At 38.6% G+C, this 16,281-nt stretch overlaps 2 protein-coding genes and 1 pseudogene across 3 annotated transcripts in view; 2 read left to right on the top strand and 1 right to left on the bottom strand.

Annotated features, from left to right (window-relative positions):
- Positions 1–16,281, bottom strand: part of MSH3 (mutS homolog 3) — a 211,883-nt gene that overhangs the window by 193,079 nt on the left and 2,523 nt on the right. For both annotated transcript variants that reach the window (XM_053587488.1, XM_053587499.1), the window contains exons 3-4: positions 5,320–5,540; positions 1,839–2,054 (exon numbers count right to left, since the gene is read on the bottom strand). In XM_053587488.1, the coding sequence (XP_053443463.1) occupies positions 1,839–2,054; positions 5,320–5,540 (437 nt within the window). The remainder of the gene's footprint in view (positions 1–1,838; positions 2,055–5,319; positions 5,541–16,281) is intronic.
- On the top strand, positions 58–278 carry LOC128583407 (ATP synthase membrane subunit K, mitochondrial-like). Its single transcript, XM_053587617.1, has one exon. The coding sequence runs from the start codon at positions 59–61 to the stop codon at positions 233–235; it is 177 nt and encodes a 58-aa protein (XP_053443592.1). The 5' UTR covers position 58; the 3' UTR covers positions 236–278.
- Positions 6,113–9,661, top strand: LOC128583377 (E3 ubiquitin-protein ligase Mdm2-like; annotated as a pseudogene).

Raw genomic sequence — 16,281 nt, forward strand, 5'->3', positions numbered from 1 at the left:
CAAAAAAAAAAAAAAAAAAGAGAGAGAGAGAATTTGTGGTTTTAGTAAGATTGGAATCATGGCAGGTCCAGAAACTGATGCCCAATTCGAGTTCACTGGTATTGAAAAATATTTCAACTCTTATACTCTCACAGGTAGAATGAATTGTGTACTGGTCACATATGGAAGCATTGCTTCAATGATCTTATACTTCAAGTTAAGATCTAAAAAAATTCCAGCTGTGAAAGCAACATAAATGGATTCTAAACTGTACTTCATCTGTGAAGTTCCCATGCCTGGAGAAGCTAACGTCATCCCATCATGTGAAACTCAATTTGTATAATAAATTATTAACCCCGAAAAGAAAAAGAAATATAGAACCAATCAGCACCATCCAATTCCCTGGATTGACTGCAGAAAGCACCAGGGCTTGACACTGCCCTCCAGAGCCACAGAACTCTCAATGGAACTCACATTGCCCAACCAGCAGTGCCGTGTCCAACCTGAGGCTGCAGGCCACAGGCAGATTTTGTGAGGAAATTTTTTGCTGTGGTGTCAGATATTGAGAAAAGTATTCACAGATCTTTTTTTTCTTTTTGCTAATCAGCTTTCATTAGTGTTTGTGTATTTAATGTGTGGCCCAAGGCAACTCTTAGTCTTCCAACATGGGGCAGAGGGAAAAAAAATGTTGGACACCCGTGTTGGTTTCCTTCTCCCCTTCGCCTACAGGGTGCTGGCCATGTATTTATTCCTGTCCTCAAAAAACAGGTAATTTCATAATACAGAGCACAGCATAATGCGACCAACTCAGATAATACCACTTTCCTGCCATCAGAGGATTTAGGAAACTGGAAGAAAAAGAGGTGGCTAAGTCTTCACCTGCCAGCCACAAAGCAACATACACGATACCTCATCACTCTCTGATGTCATACAATTCGCCTAGACCTAAAACTACGGAGCCGTCGCCATCATCCATGACTTCTAACAAAGATGTCATCAGCAATGCTTTCTTTACATTTGCCCATTAATTGTTCCAATTCACTTTTAAATACCTACATTAAATACATCAAAATTAAATACAATCCTAACTTAAACTAAGATAGCAAGATGACTGTCCGATATACAGAGACAAGTAAAACTTCAAGCACAGATAGCTGGCAGAGTGAATGTGTTCTTCCATTAAGACTAGCTATGTGGGTGGCACTGTGGCTCAATGAGTAGGGCGCCAGTCCCATATACCGAGGGTCGTGGGTTCAGACCCAGCCCCTCCAAACTGCAACAAAAAAATAGCCAGGTGTTGTGGCAGGCACCTGTAGTCCCAGCTACTTGGGAGGCTGAGGCAAGAGAATTGCCTAAACCCAGGAGTTGGAGGTTGCTGTGAGCTGTGATGCCATAGCACTCTACCCAGGGTGATAAGGTGATACTCTTATCGCTAAAAAAAAAAAAAAAAAAAAGACTAGCTATGAAAATTCACAAATTTTAAGGGTAAGCAGAGGAACTGCCATACATCTCAAAATTTTTTTCTTGTTTGAGTCTTCATTAGAAAACACACTTATGTGTTTATGGTTCATTCACTAATGGATTCATCCAATAAACTTCTGATGGATAAAAAGTACTGACCAAGCACTATGGAAAATAAGCAGTAACATTCCAGTGGAGACCCCGCACTTCTCCCCTACTAAGTCTGGCTCTCACCAAGTTTCTTGTGCTTATTTTTAGCTTTTGCTTTGTATGACAGCATTTTTAAAGGGTGGTCAATCAAATTAGCTTTTACCTAAGGTTAGGAAATGAAATAAAAATAATGAAAAATATCTAAGGCTGAACAAGAAAAACATGAAATAGTGTTTGAAACAACCTACCTCTGCATCTTCCCCAAAGAATCTGTACTTATATCCACATTCCACACACAAAATCGCATCTTTATGCTGCTGCTTCATTTCTATGTATTGTAATTCTAATGGTGTGTAGATGCTTTTGGACCGTTTATTAGGCGGTTTAGAATCAGAAGTTTTCTGTAAATTTTCATGACTGCCATGTGATGATCCAAATTGACTAACTTCAAACAGTGTCTTGTCCTGGCAACCAAAAGATTTATATAGTTTAAAGAGTATTCACCATAATAAGAAGTTCCTAGAAACAGAAAATGCAAATTTGGCAAAATGATAACATTTGGTCAATCTACACAAAAAGTTTAAGGAACCATACTATATTATCCAGGCAAGTTATCTATAGGTTAGAAATTTTTTCGAAGTGAAAGGTTAAAAAAATTATGAGCTGGCAAAACTTTTACATAACTAAGCAAATTTTGAAAGTATAACATTTTAATGTTTTATGTACTTCTTTCAAAATCTGATTTCATTAAATCTACTTGCAACATTTCTTTTCTTTGTATTATTTATTCTCAGCAATGTAATACACAAAGGGCAGTGGGCATGAATCTGGCTCTCTCAGGAGGAGGCAGCTACAGAGCACAGTTGCTTGGTAAGCACGCCACCAGATAAAGCTGCATTTAGTATTACATTTCCAAGCGCACTCTAAAAGACAGTATATTCTAAAATCTTAATTCTAAGAAAGAACTATGACTATTTTAGAAATATGAAAAAGAGGTTTTGGAAAATATAAGGCACAGGTCTACATTTTCAATATCAGTATTCCTATTCCCCATGCCTTCCTGTGATGAGATGCTTAATTAACTCCGATTCACAGCTTAAAGTAAAATTCCTTGCTTATTAGGCTCAATCCTGAAAAGGGTAAAACGAGACAAATTTATAGGATAAATCCAACTTTGAATTGTCACTCTGTCACTACTAACAACTAAAAATTTACCCAGCTATCTCTAGAATAAAAAATATGGCCTAAAAGACTAGTGAGGTTTGGGAAGAGAGGAGAAAGAAAGTCAACTGGCCCAGGAAGGGAAGCCTTAGTCCTAAATAAAACTCAAAAACATGTACTCGTAGTGGCCAAATGTTTACAAAATTCAGCTTAACAGGGACAGCCAGTAAAGATTAGTAACTTTTCAAAGAGAATTTATTGAATAGTGTAGTCCTGCAAATCTCTAAGGTTTAGCCAAAAGAAGATGTTAAGGAATGGAGAGGTGCAGCAAGAGGAAGGTAGGTCATTGTACCAGATCCAAGCACACATTCATTTGCTCTTAATTTTTATGGATTTTCTATTTTGTTTCCATGACTTCTGTGTAAAATCTAGGAATACTATATATTAGAAAAGTTAATCAATACTTATAAAAATATAATTCCTGGAAAAAAGTTTTTCTTATTTTGTACCTTATTCATTTAAAAAACGAGACAGGCTTCTAGGAAAAAAAAATTTTCTATTCATACTGAATACTAGCAAATAAATCAAACTGGATACTTGAATATTAAAGAACTTTTTAAAACTAATTGCATAGAAATACTTCTCAGAGGACAGCGCCCAGCGGGTAGGGCTCAGGCCACATACACCGAGACTGGCAAGTTCAAACCCAGCCAGGGCCAGCTCAAACAACAATGACAACTGCAACAATAACAAAAAAAAAAAAATAGCTGGGTGTTGTGGCAGGCACCTGTAGTCTCAGCTACTTGGGAGGCTGAGGCAAAAGAATCACTATGCCCAAGAGTTTGAGGTTTCCGTAAGCTGTGAGGCCACAGCACTCTACTCAAGGTGATAGCTTGAGACTCTGTCCCCCCAAAAAAGAAATACTTCTCAGATATATCGTCTTTTATACTCCCGGAGACTGCATGCTGCACTCAACGTCACCTTGTTGACAATTCAGAGTAACCAGAATAATTTCAAAACATACCCAGAGCTATGGTGTTGCTGACCCTACCCTAATGGTCCTGACAAAGCCACTTCTCTGATGAATTCAGTAGGTTTTTTCCCCTTCATCTGTGTCCTTCCATGCTATGGAATAGTTTATCACTTACAATAATGTCCATGTACTGTGTTTGGGTGTCCCTTCATTCTGGTTACTTCTAATTTCCTGTGATGCAGAAATGCCGAATTGGTCATTTATGTGTAAAGCAACAGTAAATACACTCCTCTAAGGCCCTGGGGTAAATGCTTCAATCAAAGTAAGCTTTAATAGATAGACTATACTTACAGACTTTATGGCCACTACACTCAGATGAACGGCTTCTTAGAAGAGATTAAAAAAAAATAATAATAATACACTTTTTTCCCCTCATGATGTGTAAGTCAACCAATTAGCCTGGCTGAGGGAGTTGTTCATGGATTTTGACTTTGTGGGAAGAAGGAATGTATATGAACTTTTGAAAACTAAAAGCAAAATTACATTGGCCCAAGTATTTTCGGAGGAAAGAAGCCACAGTTTTTGTTAGAATTTCAATGACTCAAAAATATTTATACACACAAAGATACATATATAGAACCATTCCTCTAATTCAGGGGTCCTCAAACTCCACATGAGGTGGTGTGATTGTATTTGTTCCCATTTTGTTTTTTTACTTCAAAATAAGCTATGTGCAGTGTGCATAGGAATTTGTTCATAGTTTTTTTTTTTTAAACTATAGTCCGGCCCTCCAACGGTCGGAGGGACAGTGAACTGGCCCCCTGTTTAAAAAGTTTGAGGACCTCTGCCTAATTCAATTATTGTCAACCATGACTAGACATTAAAATAAAAAGAGAACTTTTAAAAACTACCCAGGCTTAATCCTCCATGAAGATCAATTAAATAAGATTCAGAGGGAAGGTTCTTCATACCAGTTTGTGGTTTTTTTTAAGTACTCCAAGGAATTCTATTTATTTTTTTTAGAGCTAAGTTTGAGAACCAATCAATATTCTAACTTACAGGTTTCAACGATGGAACAAGAGTTAAATTCCCTGATTTTGCAATGATGAAAACCATTAAAAGTCACACAAGAAACAATGGAAGAAGCACAAAGCCCATACGCCCTTGGCTATCCTCTGAATTTACTTTGTATCTGCCAAGCTTTCAACTGAAAACTTCAAAACAGCTATGTAAGTTGTCTGTCATGATCTGCCATGCTAAATCACGGAAACTTAAGGGAATCTATAAGAAACTATGTTTGTATTAATTACCAATAAAGAATCCCCGCTAAGTCAATGGCTACTAATCCAGGCAGTATAGTAGAATTACCTGGAAGGCTTTTGTTTAGTTTCATTTTAATACAAACTAATTCATTCCTCCCTAAAACACAGTAAATCAGAATCTCCAGGGATTTAAAAAACTAAACTAAAAAAGCAAAGGGTCGTCACTCTGCTAAATCGGATGATCAGCCAAGTTTGGGAATCAAAGCTCTGAGTAACCCCACAGAACGTACTATTCTGGGTAACTGGACATTCATCTATATAGCAGTTACATACCTTTGGATTAGCTTGAGACTTGGAATTTTCAGAAGAAACTGCATTCTTTGCATGCAGATGAGTGATATCATCGAAATCAGTGCATTTTGGCAGAACTGCAAATCTTTCCTGAAGTGGTTGTGCCTGGACTCTACTTTGAGGAGGGGCAGAATCGCAGCAGAATTCTTTCAATTTTTCCAGGGACTTTAAAACATTCCTGGTCCTCAGACATTTCTTTGGCTCTTAGGTAACAAATCAGAAGAAAACATACCAATAGTGTTTTGGTCTCATTATTTCAATTCATAGCCAGCACAGAATTTTTTTAAAGAGGTAGATTCTCATTAAAGTAACGAACCTAACTATAATGTGATTTAAAAAATAAAGATCTTGGGCAGTGCCTGTGGCTCAAAGGAGTAGGGTGCCGGCCCCATATGCCTGAGGTGGTGGGTTCAAACCCAGCCCCGGCCAAAAAGTGCAAAAAAAAAAAAAATAATAATAATAATAAAATAAAATAAAGATCTTTTGGGTCAGGGTGAAGACAGCATATTGAAACACAGATCTAATTTCATTTGCTCCTGAATCCCCCCCTTTTTACATTAAAGGTTTTTTTCTTTTTTTTTTTTAAAGATAAAGCCTAAAGAAAAGAGAGGTGATAATTGAAAACAAAATATATAAAGCTAGAAGGGAAAACGGATGAGCAATAACCAATTCAAGATACCTAAAAACTAAACCCTAACTCAATAATTTAGAAAATTAAGAACTACTCTTATTTACAAGACAAAATGTTCAAAAAAACTCAGGAATTAGGGCACCAATATCTCTGGAAATGGAGTAAAGGAGGTTCTAAAATAAAGAGAGGTGGTTCAAAGCAATGTCATCTCTAGACCTCCACCACCCTCTAGCCTCGAAGGCAGCTCTCCTTCCCCCACATCAGCAGCCCGCAGATTTCTTCTCTGAAAGGCGCGGTTGGCGCAGCACCTCACCCACCCCGGGGGACGCTGGGAACACGGCCCGAAGGGAGAGGGACCCACACAAGCTGCGAAGGCTCTTGACCAGCTCCAGGGGAAAGATGAAAGATACAGGTAGTAGACGTTCACCAAGAGAACCAAATCTCCACACTCAGATAAACCTGCTTTCCCTCCTCCATTACTTTGCCCAGGCTGTACTTTCCACATGCCAAAACTGCTCTCATTCTTCAATACCCATCTCAAAGCTACTTTTCCGATGCGCGCACGCGCGGAAAGGCTGGGGGCGGGGTGGGGGAGGGGAGACACGCCTTCCCTCAGGACGGTAGGGGGCGGTCTCCGCTCCGTGTGGGGCCGGCGCGGCCTTGTGTGACTGGAAGGTGGATGGAACTAGATGCCCAACTGGAGGGGAGGCCCTGACCCCACTTGCCGAGGTCCTGCCTCCAGGAGCCTCCTTCCTCTCCGGACTAGTGCTTTCTGGCTCCCCCGCGGGCTGGGCCCCGAGAGTGGAATGGTCTGAGGCCCAGGACGTCAGGCTTCCGCCTGGTGAAGAGAACTGGGGACCCTCAAGGAACACCCCTTCCCCAGTAACTTCAGGCGTGAGAAACCCCGCAAGCCAACTGTGCAATACCAACATGTCTGGGTCTACTGATGTAACCACCTCACAGATTCCAGCTTAGGAATAGGAGATGCTGGTTAGACCAAAACCATTGCTTTTAAAGCTGTTAAAGTCTGTTGGTGCACAAAAAGACACTTACACAATGAAAGAGGTTATTATTTTATCTTAGCCAGTTATTATGACGAAACGATTATATGATGAAAAGAAATGGCGGCACCTGTGGCTCAGTCAGTAGGGCACTGGCCCCATATACCGAGGGTGGTGGGTTCAAACCCGGCCCCGGCCAAACTGCAACCAAAAAATAGCTGGGCGTTGTGGCAGGCGCCTGTAGTCCCAGCTACTAGGGAGGCTGAGGCAAGAGAATTGCTTAAGCCCAGGAGTTGGAGGTTGCTGTGAGCTGTGTGAGGCCACGGCACTCTACGGAGGGCCATAAAGTGAGACTCTGTCTCTACAAAAAAAAAAAAAAGAAACAACATATTGTATATTCAAATGATCTAGATTTGTTTGGAGCGCCAAGCTTCTCTGTGAAAGAGCACAGGAAAATATATACAATGATCTACAGAAATTTGGCAGCAGTCCATCAGCAGGAATTATCAGACTCAGGTACATCTGCGAGTGAGAACAAATGTCATGTTGAAGGCGGGAGTGATCAAAGGATCCTGCGCAAGAGCTACAGGAAGAGAAACCATCTTCAAATTTGGTGTCTAGACCATCTGCCTCATCTAGAAGGAGAGCAATTAGTGAGACAGAAGAAAATCCAGATGAATGGTCTGGTGAACAATAGAGAAAATGTCATTTCCCTTTCCTTTGTTGAACGCCTGGCTCTTTGCGTGATGGGGAGATATGCTGTGAAAGCAGCAGTAGCAGTGAGTCCACAGGGACGCCATCAAATCCGGATCTTGATGCTGGTAGAAGTGAACATTCAGATGACTGGCTGGATCAGGATTCAGTTTCAGATCAATTTAGTGTAAAATTTGAAGTTGAATCTCTTGATTCGGAAGATTATAGTCTTAGTGAAGAAGGACAAGAACTCTCAGATAAAGATGATGATAAGGTGCACCGAGTAACTATGTATCAAGCAAAGGAGAGTGATAACATTCATTTAAAGAAGATCCTGAAATTTCTATTGGAAATGTACTTCATGCAATGAAATGAATCCGCCCCTTCTACCACATTACAACAGATTTTGGGCCCTTCGTGAGAATTAGCTTCCTGAAGATAAAGAAAAAGATAGAGGGGATATCTCTGAGAAAGCCAAACTAAAAAACTCAACACAAGCAGAAGAGGGCTTTCATGTTCCGGACTGTAAAAAAACTACAATGAGTGGGGTGGCTCCTGTGGCTCAAAGGAGTAAGGCGCCCGCCCCATATGCTGAAGGTGGCGGGTTCAAACCCAGCCCAGGCCGAAAAATAAAAAACTACAGTGAGTGATTCCAAAGAGTCAATCTGTGAAGGAAAATGATGATAAAATCACTCAAACCTCCTAGTAACAAGAAAGTGAGAACTATTTTCAGCCATCAACTTCTAATAGCATTATTTGTAGCAACCAAGAAGATGTCAAAGAGTTTGAGAGCAAGAAAAAAAACAAGACAAAGAAGAAAGTATAGAATCCAGCTTTCCCCTTAAAGCCATTGAACCTTGTGTGATTTGCCAAGGCCAACCTAAAAATGGTTGCATTGTGCACAGCAGAACAGGACATCTTATGGCATGCTTTACATGTGTAAAGAAGCTAAAGAAAAGGAATAAGCCCTGCCCAGTATGTACACAACCAATTCAGATGATTGTGCTAATTTACTTCCCTTAGCTGACCTGCCCATAAAAGTAGAATATATATTTCTAATTATATAACCCTAAAAATTTAGACAACATGGAATTTATTTTTATTTACATATATCAAAGTAAGAAAGTGTCTCAATCCAGATAGGTTTTTTTCTTTAGTGTATTTTACCTATTTTGGGAGAGGAATAGGGAGTATTTATTTCCTTTTAGTAAAATTTCACTTCTGTTTATATTTGGCTTTTAATGTAATTTGAGTTAGATATATAGCTCATCCTTTACCCATGTTCCTCATTTTAAATAACTTCTCTCTTAAAAGGGAAGTATCTGATTTAAAAATATATATATATATTATATATATGTATATAGGACACCTAAATGTAATTTATTTAGTACCTTTCATGTATGGAGAAAATGTGCAGTAGATTTTAATTAAATTTTTGATACTCTTAAATCTTCTAATGTTTAGTTTTTCTGAGCCTCTTGAAAATATTCTTTCTGGGTAAAAAAAGCTGGCAGTTGTGTTGGTTACTATGTGAGTAAAAATGTGTATCTTATTCTTTGGTGCCTTTAGTTATACTATAAGAGTTAGGTGGTAATGATGTCAGTGAGCATAGCCATCATCTACTCATAAAACAAACTTTTTTAAGGCTCCCTAGTATAATGTGGAATTGTCTTGGGAGTCTAATCACTAGCATACCAGGCCCTTTTTCACAAAAAAATCCTCTTCAGAGCTGGGCACCATGGCTCATACCTATAATCCTAGCACTCTGGGAAGCTGAGCTAGGTGGATTGCTTGAGCTCTGGAGTTCAAAACCAGCCTGAGCAAGAGCAAGACCCCGTCTCTACTAAAAATAGAAAAAAACTAGCCAGGTGTTGTGCCAAGTGCCTGTAGTCCCTGATACTCAGAAGACTGAAGCAAGAAGATCACTTGAGCCCAAGAGTTTGAGGTTTCTGTGAGCTATGACTCCAGGGTACTCTATCCAGAGGATGGAGTAAGGCTCTGTCTGGAAAAAAAAAAAAGTGCTCTTTAGGATTTAGTGGAATCTGTTGTTTCCCCTAAGTTGAAAACTAACTCTACGATGCTTGAAGTACCTTCTTGGGCTATGTTATGTGGTTTCTGGGAGTTGCCTAAGTTTGAGGCCTTTTCTTAAAGCCAGTTTTAGAAACCAGTGAATTTAGAAATTTGATAAACAAAACTCATTTTAAAATTAGCTGAAAAGGTTGTAAGTTCTCTCTGAATTACCCAGAAATTATCTATCACTTTTTTTCAAGAAAGACAGGTTAGAACATGGGATTCTAAAGTATCTCTTGACTTCCTCGCAAGCTTGGTGTTTGGTCACTAAGGACCATACATATTGGGAAGTGTTACTTCCCTTTGGGACTTATCTACCCTGCCCATGGCATGTTGTCTGCAACTATTACAAAGTGCTCAGATTCTATAAATCCAAATGCCATAAAAACTTTAAAAAGTGCAATCCTCGCAAGATTAGTGGACTAAAAGCATTCCACAAAGCAGCTGGTGTAAAAAGTTAATTAATCTGAATTTGAAAAATGTAGAAATGAACCTGTCAAATACCAGTGATAGCTATAGAATAAAACTGTTGATGCAATGAAGAAAGTAAACAAGATGGAACACAAGTGCCGAGCAAAATTTATAGTGAACAAACTGAAGAAAAATAAAGACCTACAGTAAGTTCAGGACATCAAAGAAGTCAAGCAAAGCATTCATCATATCTGGGCCCTTCGTGCACGAAAAGGAAAGCAGATACTTGTTGTAACCTGAAACCAGCTTTACCTAATAGCTGCTAAAAGTCTTAAAACTAGTTTTTCCCACTGCAGTCACTCACTCACCAATCAGAGCTTGCCAGCTTCAAGACTTTACTAGTGCCAATGACCTCTCTTTCAAAACAATACATTTCTCCTTTTTATAAAACCTACAACCTTCTTTTTATTCTTCAGATACACTCAAGACAACCCAGTCTGCGTGTATGCCCCAAATTGCAATTCTTGCTTCCCAAATAAAATGTTTTAAACTTAAGAGATTCATCTGTATGTTTTATTTAACTTATACAGTACCTAACTGAACAGTCAGAGACTCTTTATGGTTGGTAGACGCTGCTGGTTGACTAACAAATAAACAGACTTCATTTCCTAAAATGCTTTCCTACATGTTACGATTATGTTCTGAGAAATGCATCAGAATGCATTAGGAGGCTTCATCATTGTGCCAACGTCACAAACCCTGATGGTACAGCCTACATATCTAAGCTATTTGAGCTACATAGTATATCCTACTGCCTCTAGGCTACAAATCTGTACAGCATGTTACTATACTGAATACTACAGGCAACTGTAACACAATAGTAAGTGTGCATCTGAACGTACCTAAACATAGAAAGGTTGTAATAAAAATACATATTATAATCTCATGAGAACCTTGTCCTATGTGCAATCCATCACTGAATGAAATGTCCCTATCCAGCACAGACTGCATTTATGTTGATTAATGTGATTAGCGTCTGCTATCTCTAAAAGGTAGGAATAGTCTGTAATGGTGTGCTACTGCTACTATGTATCCCTTCCCAACTCTAGAAAGGTCAAGCCTTAGGAATGGGACTAAGCTAGTCCTAGAGTAAAGGCTACCATAGACCTTCTCTTCTGAAGTTTAAAAAACAATCCTTAAAAAGATCAAACTGGCCTGTAGTCCCAGCTACTCGGGAGGCTGAGGCAAGAGAATCGCTTCAGCCCAGGAGTTGGAGGTTGCTGTGAGCTGTGTGAGGCCACGGCACTCTACCGAGGGCGATCAAGTGAGGCTCTGTCTCTACAAAAAAAAAAAAAAAAAAAGATCAAACTGGGGCCAGCCACAGTGGCTCACGCCTATAATCCTAGCACTCTGGGAGGCCAAGGCGGGTGGATTGCGTGAGCTCAGGAGTTCAAGACCAGCTTAAGCAAGAGCAAGACAAGACTCCATCTCTAAAAATAGCCAGGCGTGGTGGTAGGCGCCTGTACTCCAGCTTCTTGGGAGGCTGAGGCAAGAGGACTGCTTGAGCAGAAGAGTTTGAGGTTGCTGTGAACCATGATGCCAGAGCACTCTACCAAGGGCCCTGGCATCATAGTCCCTATAATCCCTGTCTCAAAAAAAAAAAAAAAATCGATCTATATACATATACATATACATATATATATATATATATATATATATATATATATATCAAACTAATCTACAAGGAATATAACTGCTTGCCAGAACAAAGTCCAATGCTCTTTAAAGAAATACATAATCCAGCAGAATTCAATATATCTATGATCCAACCAATTAATTACTAGACACGCAAAAGAGTAGAAAAAAAATCAATCAAGGATGCAGGCCCAGAAATGATAAAGATGGTGGAATTAGTACATAAAGATAAGAAAACACATTTTATAAATATGCTCCAAATCATCAACAATGCAAAGAAAAACTTGAACAAAAAGAAGAGCAAAAGAAGATTTTTTTTTCTGTTAAAGCTTTACAGAGATGTAATTCATACAGAGAATTGGCAGATTAAATATGGAACTTTTAAAGAGGAAATGTATAATATCTAAAATGAACATTTCATTGAATAGACACTACAGAAGAAAATACTGGACTTGAAAACAGCAGTAGAAGCTATTCAAAATGAAGCAGAAGGAGAAATAAAACTGGAAAATAAAAGAAAAGAGTTTCATTGATTTGAGAGATAATTACAAGTAACATTCCAGTAATAAACTCTCACGAGATGAGAAAAGGAGGATATAAAAAACATTTTGCAAAAATAACAGCCAAAAAAGTTTTCCAAAGTTGATTAAGAACTATAAACCTGTAGACCCAAGAAGCTTCAAATGAGTTCCAAAGACGATAAAAATAAAGAAATAAATATGAGGCCAGGCGCAATGGCTCATGCCTGTAATTCTAGCACTCTGGGAGGCCGAGGCATTTTAGGCCTGTCTCTAAAAATAGCCAGGCATTGTGGCGGTCACTTGTAGTCCCTGCTTCTTGGGAGGCTAAGGTAAGAGAATCACTTATTGGAGGTTGTTGTGAGCTATGAGGATGACAAAGTGAGACTGTCTTAAAAAAAAAAAAAAGAAAGAAAGAAATATTAAAAACTAAACTAAGGTCTATCAAAATCAAACGTGTGAAGACCAGTGATTAAGAGAAAATCTTAACTACCTGGGAAGCTGAGGCAAGAGAATCGCTTAAGCCCAAGAGGTGAGGTTGCTGTGAGCTGTGAATGGCACAGCACTCTACCCAAGGTGACAGCTTGAGATTCTGTTTCAAAAAAAAAAAAAGAGAAAAATCTTAAGAGCGGCCAAAGGAAAATGGCATATTAGGGAAAACACCCTCTACAATTAAAAAATACAAAATAAAAATTAAAAATCTTGATATCACACATGCTAAATGCTAAGAATCTTTGAAGGAACACTATGACTTTTTTAAAAATACATGACTTTTCTCATATATATTTAACCTTGTTTACCATAATATCTCTTATACTAAAAATATATTTTGAATGTCTTTCCAATGTATATTTTATCTTATTATTATTCCCTTATTTTCAAAATCATATTTAGATCACTTTTCAAATGTACGTTAAGTGTGCTTGTGAATGTAAGTTTCTTTCCCCATTGGACGTCAGGTATAAAAAATAACTTATAGGGCAGTGCCTGTGGCTCAAAGGGGTAAGGCGCCAGCCCCATATGCCAGAGGTGGCAGGTTCAAACCCAGCCCTGGCCAAAAAAACTGCAAAAAAAAAAAAAAACTTGTAAATTGAAGAGTTAAGAAGTGAAGTGGAGCTATACAATGGAATAGTATCCAGAAATAAAAGAGAACAAATATACTTTAGAATAGTCAAAAAGATGAAGGCAGAAGATAAAATAGCAGGTGCCAGGAGCTGAGGGGGAGGGAGGAATGAGGAGTTACTGTTGAATGGGTACAGTTTCAGAATTATACGAAGAAATAATTTCTGGAGATGGATGGTGGTAACAGTTATGAAACAATATAAATGTACTAAATTCTACTGACCTGTACACTGAAAAATGGTTAAGACGGGAAAGGGTAGAGGGAGGGGAGGGGAGGGAGGAGGATGGGTGGTGGGACCACACCTACACTGCGTCTTACAAGGGTACATGTGAAACTTACTAAGTGTAGAATATAAACGTCTTAACACAATAACTAATAAAATGCCGTAAAGGCTATGTTAACCAGTTTGATGAAAATATTTCAAATTGTATATAAAACCAGCACATTGTACCCCATAATAGCATTAATGTACACAGCTATGATTTAATTAAAAAAAAAAAACAGTTAAGATGGTAAATGTTATGTGTATTTAACCACAATAAAAAAATTAATTTTTTTTTAAAAAAGAAGTACTGATTCATGCTACAATATAGACGAATCTTAGAAATATAACACAAGTGAAAGAAAACAGATTTTAAAAAGCAAGAGCAAAAGCACATGTTGCATGACTCCATAAGAAATGTCCACAGACAAAAGGTAGATTAGCAGTTGCCAGGGGATGGAAAACACTGGGGTATGGCTGCTAAGAGTACAGGGTTTCTTTTGGGGAGTGATGAAAATGTTCTAAAATTGATGTTGATGATGGTCACATAATTCTGAGAACATACTAAAAGTCATTAAGTTGTACATGCTAAATGGGTGAACTGTATGAGAACTGGATCTTAACAACTGCTACTTTAAAAAACTGAGGTAGTCGGTGGTGCCCGTAGTTCAGTGGGTAGGGTGCTGGCCACATACACGGAGGCTGGTGCATTCAAACCCAGCCCAGGCCAGCTAAAACAACCAGAACTGCAACAAGAAAAAAAAAAAAAAGCTGGGCGTTGTGGTGGGGGCCTGTAGTCCCAGCTACTCGGGAGGCTGACCCAAGAGAATCACGTAATCCCAAGAGTTTGAGGTTGCTGTGAGCTGTGATGCCACAGCACTCAACCGAGGCCGACATAGTGAGACTCTGTCTCAAAAAAAAAAAAAGGAATACTGAGGTAGTAACCCAGCTTCCAAGTAGTGGATACTCCTCTCCCTTCTTCCCGAGTGCCATCTATAATCTAATTTGACAACATTCCAAGTCTATTGTCTTGTTTTCACAACTTTCAATCTCAACTGTCCCATGTGGCCTTGGTTAAGTTACTTAACTGGTAATTCTCAAGTCCCTTCATGTATCACTCACCTCTTCCTCTATAAAAGGAGAGCAAGAGTTCTTGGGAAAAATAAATGAACTACAAGAAGTTCTAGAACAATGGTAGGCTTTTTTTTAAATAGTGGTGCTCATTCACTATAGACCTCAAGAACAGGTCTGTGCAGTCATGAAGCAAATAAAGGCAATAAGCCCCAAAAATGCAACATCAGCACATGGCAAATTCCCGTTAAGCCATGCTTCTTCTCATGACCCCTTTAGAAAAAAGGAATGAGATACTGTCACATTTAGTTCTCTTTCACCATACATCTCCATTCCTGTAGTTAATTCATACTAAGGCTTATATTAATCCTAAATCTAAATTTAACCTTTTATGAAAGGATAGAAACCTTACATATATCTTCACTGGACAGACAGAAACCTGCCAAAAACTTACTTAAGGTCCTTTACCAAATACCCTTTAAATGAGTAAAATAAAATCTTGGTGAATTCATGAAAACGAAGGTGAACCTCAAAAAACAAAACAACAACAACAAAAAAAGACAAGAGAGTCTCACTAAATTGGGACATTGTCTGGGTTTTTTGTTTGCTTTGTCTCATTTTCTTTATATAATTTCTGGGGCATAATGAAAAACGAGATTTCCTATCTTCCCTTATCACAAATTCGCCAAGGCCAAAAACTAGAGATAAGTCTGCTTAACCATCTATACCCAAGACACCTCTAGAAATCCAGGAGTTCAAGAATGCTGATTTTTATTCAGTGTCTTTTAGTATACTGAAAGAGAAGCTCCATGCAAAAAAAAAAAAAGGTAAAGCTACACATCCTGATACATTAAAAAGTATTCACAATGTCCTGTTAAGTGAAAATAGATAGTTCCAAATTAGTATATATAGTATAACACAACCTGTAAAACATAATTTCTTTTTTTTTTTTTTTGAGATAGTGTCACTATGTCACCCTCAGTAGAGTGTAGTGGCATTACAGCTCACAGCAACCTCTCTCACTCTTGGGCTTAAGGGATTCTCTTGCCTCAGCCTTCCAAGTAGCTGGGACTACAGGCGCCTGCCACAACACTCGGCTATTTTTTTGTTGCAGTTGTCATTGTTGTTCAGCTGGCCCAGGCCAGGTTCCAACCCACCAGCCTCGGTGTATGTGGCTGGTGCTGTAACCACTGTGCTATGGTCACAGAGCCAAAACACAATAATTATTAAACTCATCTGTGGGTCCATGAGTATCCATGTGTACATGTGTATAAATAGAAAGATCTGGAAGAAAATATAGAACCTCAAATGATTAGCAAGCAGGCCTCAATGAAAGGGATGGGTTATGAGGTCTTTCACTACCTACCTTCTAACTTTCTATACTGTTTGAAATGTTTATATTGAGAATATTTACTTTTATAATCAGGACAGAAATAGCCAGAGGGGAAAAAAAGAGAAAAGTTAAGAAA

Source organism: Nycticebus coucang, chromosome 1, assembly GCF_027406575.1.
Source record: "Nycticebus coucang isolate mNycCou1 chromosome 1, mNycCou1.pri, whole genome shotgun sequence".
NCBI lineage: Eukaryota > Metazoa > Chordata > Mammalia > Primates > Lorisidae > Nycticebus > Nycticebus coucang.